Below are 11,918 nucleotides of genomic sequence, written 5' to 3' on the forward strand. Positions count from 1 at the left end.
TGCTCTGGCTGGACAGCACCTCCAGCCCAAACCCTGTCCTGCCCTATTCTACTCTACTGTACTCCCTCCCTCTCTCACTGTGCTGGCCTCAATCTATCCTCCCCCCAAGGCCCCATGCACAGACTTACCTGGAGGCAGCTGCGGGATCTGCTCTCCATGCTGCCTGGCTGCCATGTGCATGTGTGCATGTGCACATGAACATGGCACCCCCTGCCTCCGATCACCTTTCTCCCGCTTCCCCCAGCCCCAAGCAGCCCTTGCGGGCTGGAACTCTGCAGCCTGCAAGAGGGAATCCACCATTTCCCAAGTTTTTCTCCTTGACTAACTACTGCAGGTGGTAATCTTTACTTTTAAAAAAAAAAAAGAGGATGTCACATGGGCTGCAGCAGTATGTTGACTGGACTACATGCATCCCACGGGTTGAGAACAACTGTCCTAAGGTGTTAATTAGTGTTGATGTACAATTGTAAACAGTGGTGATTAGGGAGCAGTTATCAAGTACTGTAATTTTATCAGAATAACTTTACTTATTTATTGTCATAATGCTATACAACTGAACTTCTTGGGTGAGGGAAGAAAAAGAAGTCAAAACTGAATGTTAACCTGTGTTTAAAAGCCTTTTCACCCATTTCCCTTGCAGCTCTCTTCACCTCCTCTGGAACAGCATCTTTCTCAGCTTGAGATATCTGGTAAACCTTGTGACCAGCATCCAGTCGATAGGGCCCACCTTTGCCGCCCAGCCCTGCTGTGTCTCTCCCACCTGGAACAGTCAGTATAAAAATCAAAAATGCATATTTGATGATGATTATGACATAGTGTTTGTTTTCCTTTTTTAAAGCCTCTAGTGTCACCCCACTGCATACCATTTGTAGCAAAAAATGTCCTCAAGTCCCATGGAAAATACTTTACATGCAAACACTTGCATGCTTTTTAAAGTGAAGAAACACTTGCATGCTTTCTAAAGTGAAGAAATGCCACGGTAAAGAAGAGTTACAGTTTTATATTTCTGATTTACACTGTTCACATCCAGGTTTTGTTTGCATCAGTGATGAAATTTACCCCTGTGGGAATGGACCTATACTTCACTTAAGTCCTACACAAATCCTCACAGCTATTAGCCCTTACAGCCATTGACTCTTGTAACTTTAAAGCAATTAGGATTTTTTTCTCCAGAGTTTGTTGGCTGACTCTGCACCTGAGATTTATACTACTATATTTTCTGAGTCCTTTCATGTCATTTAAAATTAGGGAACGCCGCATTACCAAAGTATTAGCAGAGAAAAAAAACAAATGGTTTAAAACATGTATGAAATAAAGATATTTGTGTGTGTCCTGGCCTAGTCTTGGGCATGAGCAGGAACTTTTCATCTTGCATTGGATTTAATGCATTGGATTTAAATAGTTTGCAGTAGGAAATTAATTTCACAATCAACACAGTTTTGAAATCTTTAACTTTCAGAAAACGTATTTGGGATATCTTTCAAAGATGCATGATACATCATGAAAAGAAAATGAGAGCAAACCTGTTCCACCAGCCCAGGTATTCCCACCAACATGAGGCATGTTGTCTTGATCTATCTTTCCATGCTTAGGGGAGCTCACATCCAAACCACTGTCTCTCTCGATGGTTATCTGTCAAATTTTAAACAGAGAAAGCTTTAAATATCACTGGATTTTAGAGCCAGCATGAATTCTATGGTTATTCTGATAATCTGTTGCCTTCTGTTTAGGAGCAGGGGACCCAAACTGAATCCAAGAGAGGCATTCTGGCAAAACACATAAAATAGAGCCCCAAGAGAAGGAAGATCAGACTCAAACCTCATCAAACAGGGAGAAGTCTTGAGGCTTGAACACACTATGAAAGAATGCATTTAAAATATAATTACTAAATTAGATATTTAAAATTCTAATATTATAAAAGCCTTTATCTGTCTGTCCATAACACTTTATTCGCATTCTGACTGGCTGACTGAAACAGATAATCAGAGTGCTCCAAGTGCTTGACAGGAGACTGCGCAGTGGAGAGCTGCCATGATGGCAAAGCAGCGCCGAGGACCGGATAGAGCGCGGGGGAGCTGAGGCCAGCAGCTTCCTGCAAGTGGCGCCAGCACTGGACCTCAAAAGCCGGCTGGGATGGGAGAGAGGGGGCAAAGTGGGGGAAAGCGGTCCAGTCCTGAAGCAGCATGGGGGGAGGGGGGAGGGAGCAGGCCCAGCCCTAAACCGGGGTGCTGGCATCACAGTGTTGGCCTCACTCCCCCCTGCCAACAGATGCAAAGTGAAAAAAAACCCAAAGCACACTTTACAAGCAGCAGGAAACGGAGGGACACAGCAAGGGGGGCCAAGGCCAGCAGAGGACGGGGGTGGGGGGTGCACACATGGAGCCAAACAAGGGAGGGGGGCAGAAGCAGAGCAGCAGCAGCACAGAGGTGACAGCAATCAATTTCCCACCCCCTTCATTCTTTACAGGCAATTGGCTAGTATAATTATAACATTTTAAGATCCTAACGTAGTCAGGCTAAATTGTCAACTTAAATTATAAAGTTATGGCATCCTGGTTGTTCATTGGCAGAGGTGAAGCTTGGTATGTATCTCACAGAATCACAGAGAGGTGGGGCTGAAAGGCCCTCCCTATTCCAACCCCCTGCCTGAGGCAGGATCATCCCTATCCAAACCACCCTATACAAAACCACTGACTAACCCATTAATAAAACTAAACAGTCAACCTTGATGCAACCATTAGAAACAGCACCCTAAGCTGCCACAGGTAAGCACAGGGAGAACAGTGGCCATTGTCTTGCTGCTATGAAGGTTGTTAAAATATGCTTGAGAGATCTCAGGAGATGGGCTACATGCCCAACTACAGAGGAAGGCAAAACCACTCACAGTCTGCACCAATCTGACTAAGGGGTAACACATATTAGTACTTCCTACAGCTCATTTCTCTTTTAAGAGGTGCCAGCATTGTCACAGTCCTGCAGACTGAACACGTCTTTCTCATAGCACTACAAGCAGCGGCAACAAACTCTTCCAGTGTACCTGAACCTTCTCGTTAAGCAAACAGTTAGTTCAAGTCACAGGTGTGTTTAATCCTTGGCTTCCCTGCTAACATTACCAATAAAGACAAGGACGGCATTGGTGGTTTTTCTTATATGAATACCTGTCTATTGTGGCTGGACTTTGTCCATCAACTCCCTGCCCACAGAGCTCACTAAACAACTGTCAGACGGTCATGACTAGAGTCACTGATGACTGGTGCTGTATTCACATACGTGACCTATTTGAGACAGAAGGACAACTCTCCTATTACCAATTCCTGGAGTCACAGAATGAATCCATTTTTACTTTATGCCTTGACTTTAGGTTAATCTTCTGTAAGTTAATATTATTATGTGAAACATAACTTTATGCCATGGATGTGTAAAGAACACTTATCTAGGTTTTATGAATGGTTGTTTCTCTCCTAGATGTTTATGCTATATCTATTTTACTATTAAATGTATGCATTGTTTTGAATATATTACATTTTACTGCTCATTCAGGAATAAGTTGAGTGGCACTATCAGGGTATCCATCAGAGCTGTGGAACAGTTTCATTCCTGATTTCAGTGTGTGCCACATTCGACACTGGCATGAATTCCACACATTTTTTTTAACTGAAAACATGTGTCCTAACAACAGTGTTTTGGCAACTATTCAAAAAATAATTTCTTTGTTCTTACAGTGCTAATATCAGTTCATAAAGGTACAACACACCCTCTGTGAACCTTGTCATTAGTGTAAAATCAAGCTGTAATCTGATACATTACATTAAATTAATATTTGCATACTAAAAATAGATGCTTAGGAACATAACTGTGTGTTTTAGCCCTATTAAAAAAACCCAAAACACTATCCACTGAAAGAGAAGCTTCCTAGGTTAAAATGCACAATCCTTTGGGAACCATTTGGTCAGTTCCCAAAGATATCAAAGTTACTAGGTAAACAAAATTTACGAAGTTGAGTTAAAAAAATGAATGCAGGCCTTGCAAAATACAACACAAATAATAGTCTTTAAAAAGGAACAAAAATATGGGAAATTCTCTGTGTTTTGGTCCTTCTGGGCCCATTTTTTAACACCCCCCCGCCCCCCCCCAAATTATGCAAAGTGAAGCTTTATAAGGTTGTTTAGCTATAGCCAGTGACTTTCATACTATACTTTATATTCTCCTAGGGTTTTTTTTAACTATTGAACGGTTTTTACTAAGTGATGATTATTTGGAAAAAGCCTTTTTGAGCCTTCTATTTGGGAGAGTTTTATGAAACAAGGGAAGTGTGTGCAATTGAGTTGTTCATGATTATGAAATTAAAACCAAGCTATAAAGTACTTTTTTGTCTGTAAGAGCTGCAGATCTCATAATGTGTAGTAATTCTATTAAAAAAGATTTCCTTAACACTGATATTCCTATTGGTAATGGAATGTGGCAACAGTAATGCTTTTATTTCGAAGAGCAGAGTGATTTATTGCCTTTGATATCACAGTGTAGCAGAACATTATAACTAGTCTTTAAAACAAATTTTAGAAAATGATTATGAAGGAGCAAGTTGTCCTTCTTACTAAATTATCTGCATTTAATTATCAGGTGTTTTTGTTTGCATACTTGGAATACTCAAAATGCTAGTATGGTATATAACAGCAACAGAGGTGCATATTTCATGCCCATGAACTTCAACTTTGTCACATATTTGCACATTTGAATAAATACCAGCCATGCACACAAAAGGAAAAAATATTGGTATTACTGAGGTGCAGCTGAACATTTTGATGAGAGACATTTTTATATACAGAGTGGAATTTTTCTTTTATGTTTATCATATATTTAGTATATGTATTAAATTGATATCATGTTAGTTCTCTGTGAAATAAAATAATTTGGAGTAATTAGAATGAATAAAGGTGAAATGCTCTGGGATAGATTATTTAATTTAGGTTTTATTTTGAGTAACTCAGGTCCTCTTACATTAAGTTAACCCTATCAAGAACCTAATAGATTTATCCAGATTTAAAAATAGTCTGATTTCCATATATGCTACGTTCCAGTGCTTAGTTTGGCTTTAGTTTAAAAATGGAGAATTTGGCTATTGTAGCCTGGTATCACTTGTGGAGCAATGACAGAAGTTGACCTTGTAATAAAATGAGAGAGGGTAGGGCTAAACTGTGGGCATCTTTGAAAGTTAAAAGGGAAAAAGGGTTGTGTGGGCTGAAGTGAAGGAGTGGGGGAATAAATGGAGGGACTTACAAAGAGGGGCAAAAAAGAAACGTGCCATTTCTTTATGTGCATATTACTATATGCAAGTGAAAAGCTTTACTCATTACTGTCAGGACTGCATATAGCATGCTGTGAGTATCACAGCTAAGTAAAACAATAGATGAATTCAGTAAAGCAGTCCTGAGTTTTAGCTATGAGGTAAAGGTCAGAGGAAAATGGAAAAGAATTTGGAATTTTTCTTTTAAGACTTCCTATTAAGAGGACTGATTTCCAACATGACCACTAGTTCCATGATGTCTAGGGCACACTATTCTTTTGTGTATTGTCTCAGTTTGTTTATAAATTGGTGACAGATTATCTAGAAATGAAGTTATTTTTCCATTTTATTTCTCTTGGTTTGGGCAGTACTTCTTTATGGTGTCATATACACAAAAAGTGGAATTGACATTCTCTATTATGATTCCATGTGCCTTTAGAAACAAAATCACCAATTAAAATAAGAGGCTGATGAGGGTCCTGAACCTCCATGTGTCTCTCAGTTCTAGTAGGTTTGTAGTTACGACAGTCCATTAAATAAGAGAAGCAAGGTTTTTTGATGATATCTTTTATTGGACCAGCTGTATAGCTGGGAGAAATATTACCCAAACTTTTGGGCACAAGGTGCCCTTCTTCAGATCTGAGCTTGTCTAACATCTCTCCCATTTTTTATTGGTCCCTTAAATGACATCTTCAAAAAACCTTGCTTCTCACACAGTTCTAGTTTTTCAAACATTTTGTGTCCTCAAGCAGGAGCATCTCCATTAGCTTGATCACTCAGTGGATGCCATTTAAATTATGGAGAATGCGTAGATGCTCTAAAATCAGGGGATTGAGCAAAATTTGCATTATAAATGTTTGCATGAAGGACACGAGGTTTTCAGTATCAATGCTACAAGCCAGGAAGATGGTGCTAGCCACAGCTCGCATTTGAGAACTGTGCCGCACTGTGGAACCCAAGTAGCTGAAGAAGCTGAGAAAGAAGGAAATGAAAAGTGAAATGTAAAAGCCCCTCAGAGTGATAAAAATCCTTCAGCTTCATCCTCTGGTTCTATTACTTACATCTGTGCTACCTATAGCTAAGACCGACAGTCCTGATTTGGACTTCCAAAGCCACTCACATAGCTCACATGGTATCTGAACTGGTCTGGTGCTCACATCATCTGAGATGGACAGATGTCTTTTAGTATTACATTTGCATGACTGCTCTATCATTATGCATGAAAACAGATGTAACAGTTGAAATGTTTTTGACAGTTGAAATAGGAGGCCTCAAAGAGAGAACGGGAGAAGGACTGGAGGGTTGGAAAGGGGGAAGAGAAAACAGAAAATTAGGGGATGTTGGGGGGATCTGAGGGGGACCCCTGTAGTGCTAGATAGAACTACACAGATGTTACATATGGTATTACAAAAGCTTCCAATACAAACAGTTATTCTTTGAAAGAGGGATGTTTTACTGGTGGATCTGCCATTTTTGTTGTGCTACAGGCAGCATGCCCCTATAGCACTACAGCAGTAACATCTGTCCATTGCCTTTTTCCCATATGAAAAGTTGGTGTGTCCTCAAAATTACAGCACTTCCTTTTTTTTAGTACAGAATGATTTTTCTGAGAATTTACAAGTAAATCAAATGTCAAAATAAATTTAATCTATTTTGGAACCATAAGTATTAAAACTGTTTAAATTAAAATTATGCGTTTATTGCCCAGTATCACTACAATGTAAAATAAAGGTTGTTTCAGTGTATTTCCATATCTTAACATGCTTGGATTTCTCCTGAGTTTAAGCTCCGTGTACTTAGGTTTATAATGTTCAGTTTGGGATAATGATAACACGACTATATAATTTTATCTAAAATTGTTGATATATGCTCTCAACCCCGACACTTTCTTTTTAGCAGATATTTTTGTTTGGGACTACATATACCATGCTTGCCAGCTCAGATCTTTTCTTTCACTTCCCAGTTTTTAGGTAAACAATGAGGTTATTTAAAAAAACTTGCAGCAACTGATTCACTGGAATGATATACATCAGATATTTTGTTAAAAAAACTTCAAGAGTCTGTTTACCTAATAGACTGTTTACCTAAAAGAAGTGCTCTGTGCCTTTTATCTATTTAAATGTACTACTAAAGTTATGAAATCACACGTTTCACAGTATTTCAAGTTCTGTACAGTTATACTGTTATGAAATCAAAGCAGTTAAATTATTCTCCCTCACATTCTGAGATGGATAAGAAAATTATCCATGATGACTGTTATATCTATTTCTTTTTGTTCCTTTGATACATAACATTCATAGCAATTTCTGCCGGAAAGAGAAAAATGTGGTGGAAGGGACTGTTAACAACTGAACTGAAGAGCCAAGTAACCTTTTCATGCTCCATAATATTAACTGATGAAAAATGAAATAAAAAATAACAACAGGAAGCCTAAAATTGAATAGTTCACAGTTATTCACAAGACAGCAGTAAAACCATCCTGCTGGCTGACTCTATAAACATGCATACAATGCACTGTTTAGGGTACTTTTAAATATGAATAAAGATTAGCATTTGAACCCTTTAATTGTTAATTTCTTTTTATAAAAGAACATATTTTAAGCAGTAATGATGACTGAAATGAACATCTATGAAACAACAGCATTTTTACCATAATTAAAATTTCTACATACTCTGCTCTTTCCCCTGACATAGACAGATCTCCACAAACATATTTTAAAGTCCATGATTATTTTCTAAAAGCTTACCCTTCTTGTTTTAATATAACACTGACCAAAAGAGAATCACTCACCCATTACTGAATGTTTCCATTCAGAACTTACCTATATCCAAGTATTTTACATTAAAGATGTAAACTGTACCTCTCCTTGTCTGAGAGGTCTCTGGCACTTATCAGCAGGGATCCTGGTTTTTGCTGATAAAAAAAAATCCCCAATTTTGGGGTTTAAAAAAGTAACCCAAAATTCACATTTTTCCGTGATCAAAATGAAACACCACATCTATCTATCTATCTATCTAGATAGATAGTTAGATAGATAGAAATCATTCTATCTATATAGATCTATTTATCTAGCTATCTAGATAGATAGATCTATACAGATAGATAGAATGATTTCTATCTATCTATCTATCTATCTATCTATCTATCTAGATAGATAGATAGAGATGGAGATATAGATATAGATATGTGGTGTTTCATTTTGATCATGGAAAATTGTGGATTTTGAGTTACTTGGTTTAAACTGAAAATTGGGGATTTTTTTATCAAAGAAAACCAGGGTCTTATATTCTACTGCTTTCCAACAAAGAGTGGGCACAATAATTGGGATTTAACAATAGATAAAAGGAAATCTTGATAGCTTGGCCAAAAAACCTTTGCTGAGACTTCTTATATATAAGATCTCCTGAGTATGAAGATACATCTAGCTCTTGGTTGGAAAAGCAAAGACGACTGATTGCCTCTTCATGATCAATGAGGACAGCTTTTAATTAAGTGTGAAGGATTCCTTTTTTTTTTGGTCACTTTTTAATGCAGACTGAGATGCATTCAAGATGTAGACTGATTTATCTATTGTAGCCATCACCTGTCACCCTTTCTAGATGAAATATTTTTGTTCATCACAGTAAGCTGCTAGAGAGAGTACATACTTCTATACAGCAGCTTGGTTTTTTATCTGGGTAACTTCATTAAAATTGCTGAGGAGAATGAGATGTCTCCATGCCTCCCCCACCAGAAATGTCTGCCAGAACAGCTCCTCTGCAATCCTAACATACATTAAAAGCCAGTCCTTAATGAAGGATGGTAGAGGAAATACTGGCTTCCAATAGAGATGAATTTCCACACAGGGAAATGGCAGACAAGACTATTTGGGGGAATCTGATATCTTTTACTAGACCAACTAAAGTGGTCTAATATATATAGTCAATATCTATTATGTAGATATAACACACATATATATATATATATATATATATATAAATAGATAACTATATTTATATAGATATCTATATTTTATATTGGTCTAATAAAAGATACCAGATTCACCCAAAGAACCTTGTCTGCCTATGTCCTTAGACCAACATGGCTACAACCTACACCCCCACACAGGGAAATATCACCTACAAATGCACTTGCTGGGCTAATCTCTGCTCCTTCTAAAACCAAAACATGTCAAATCTCTTCCTTTTAATGTAAGTAACAGCAAAATTTTAACAAAATAATTATTCTTAAAAGAGAAGAAAAGAAAACCGACAAGAAATACTAATCTATTAAACTTTTGACTTCCAAGCCCAGCTTCCAACAGGTACTAAGGAGCCTCTACTTGATTCAATATATTTGCTCACTTCTGTTTCCCAAAATTATATTCCTTCCTCCTTTCTGGGGAGGTAACACAAAGAGAGACATTCCTCACAGGATTTCTTCAATTCACATCTCCAGAATGTAAATGCGTGAACCTCTCCCTCATTGTATATGGTGACAAATGACTAACTAAAAATGTTGTAAAGCCTTTAATCGGCACCTCTAACACTCTGGAACACCCAAGACATGCCAGGTGCAGCACATTTGCTAAAACCACTGGAAATAACACGATTACATGCCTCTCTCAACATAAAATCCACACGCACAATTGTGTTAAATGATTTCTACAAAAAAGCAAGGGCCAGAACTGCAGTATATAGAGTTGTAGGAAAGATTTACATCTAGTGTATTACAAATGAAAAGCTGAGGTAGAGAGTTTCAATTGACTTCACCAGCACTCATTCAAGACAATTAGCGGGTAAATGCCTAACATTACTGCTGGGAAATGACAGGGGTGGGAAACTGGGGGCAGAGTAGAGCTGTTAGCTACATGTTTAACTACAGTCATTTTTGGGCAGAACTGATGTTGAAGGTAAAGGTGATGTATGCAGTCATACCCTCTTTATGGCTTTGACTTTCCTAACATTTGGTTTCCTATCATTGTCTTAACTATGAGATGGGAATCCTGCTAAGGTGCAAAGAGACAGCTTGTAACGCCCTTTTCTCTTTTAACAGTTGTGCAAAAGAAGGAAAGAATTAGCCTGATCATTTGACCTTCCCTTAATAAACAATATATGTAAAATGGACATAACTGTAGTAAAAAAGAATGATGTCTATAAAAGAATACAGTATTTTAAAAAATTCAGATTTTCCTTATTAATTACAGATGTAAAGATGTATTTTCTCCTGTTCAGCCAGCACTAAAAGGTACACTACTGGTGATATATTTGCTAAGAAGACTAAAATACATCGGCTTTCTGTCCCAGTTGTGATTCAGGAGATGCTAAACTAACTATTATAATCACTATGACAACTTTTATCATGAGCATATTTTAAAATTAGGGCCATATCTTTGGTTGCTGGGAAAGATCATATATGAAGGACTAATGTATGATATTCCATCTTATCACACTAATTATGCAAGAAGATTTTCCTGTATATTTCTATGGGAGTTAGATATTCTCCATGTGAAAGAAATAATAAACCATCGAAATCATGGTGTCTCAAAATGAAGTGTGCCTTTCAGTGTATGTGTAAAGGACTATGGACTTATCCTGAATTTATGGACAGTAGATAAGACTTAACAATGGTCCTGAAAAAGGTAATACTAGTGATGTGTTAAGTGTCTAAAGAGAAGAGCACTAAAGCTAGCAGGTAGCATTTGTCCAAGATCTAACTGACTGTATTTTCAGTCAAAGTGAATTTATAAGATTATGTGCAAAGGTTCCATCAGATGACTCAATAATGTCATATCTCCTTGAATAGCATATGGACTTTCCTCTCTCACCTTTAATAAAGTTTTCAGCATCCACCTACAAACAAACAAACAATCAACTGGTCTTAAATCCTCTTAATATCTCTGCTGGTAGATACGTCTTTTAATATTAGAGTTCATCAAATTTCATCAGGGGAGAAAGAATAGGTCATATTTTCCTAGTAAGTACACAGGGTTCCTGATACAGAATCACAGGGCATTAGGGTAGAAAGGGACCTCAGGAGGACATCTAGCCCAATCCCTGCTCAGCTAGATCATCCCAGCCAAGGCTTTGTCTAGCTGGATCTTAAAAACCTTCATGGATGGAGATCTAGGCTCCATGGATTTAAACTAGGCTCATGGGGGGAGGGGAAGATGAAGGCGGGGGAAGCTGTGGACCACCAAACCATGTGGCACCCACAAGGACAGCCCAGCCTGAAGAAGGAGAACATTGGGAACCTGCAAGCCATGGGGCGGTCAGCACTACAGCACAGGTAAGAAACGAAAAGGTAAGAAATAAGGGGCCCCTTGGGATTCGGAGCGGGGGGGGCAGCAAAGGCACCAGACGCAGGGCTCAAGTGCCTATATACTAATGCTAGGAGCATGGGGAACAAGCAGGATGAACTAGCGCTCCTGCTTGCACAAAACACCTATGACTTAGTAGGGCTAACGGAAACCTGGTGGGATTCGTCCCACGACTGGGCGGTACATATTGAGGGTTATAGATTGTACAGGAAGGACAGGATGGGGAAAAAAGGGGGAGGGGTTGCGCTCTATGTCAATGAGCAATATACATCAACCCTCATCAAGAAGGAATTGAAGGATGAGGAAGTAGAAGGATTGTGGGTTAGGCTACATGGG

The 11,918-nt window shown here is 38.4% G+C and overlaps 1 protein-coding gene across 1 annotated transcript in view; it reads right to left on the reverse strand.

Moving 5' to 3' along the window:
* VWA8 (von Willebrand factor A domain containing 8) overlaps nt 1–11,918 on the reverse strand; it is a 313,781-nt gene that overhangs the window by 46,476 nt on the left and 255,387 nt on the right. The window contains exons 38-39 of the mRNA XM_025196153.1: nt 1,524–1,632; nt 604–760 (exon numbers count right to left, since the gene is read on the reverse strand). Of these exons, the coding sequence (XP_025051938.1) occupies nt 604–760; nt 1,524–1,632 (266 nt within the window). The remainder of the gene's footprint in view (nt 1–603; nt 761–1,523; nt 1,633–11,918) is intronic.

This window comes from Alligator sinensis, unplaced genomic scaffold (assembly GCF_000455745.1).
Source record: "Alligator sinensis unplaced genomic scaffold, ASM45574v1 scaffold59_1, whole genome shotgun sequence".
Classification (NCBI taxonomy): Eukaryota; Metazoa; Chordata; order Crocodylia; family Alligatoridae; genus Alligator; species Alligator sinensis.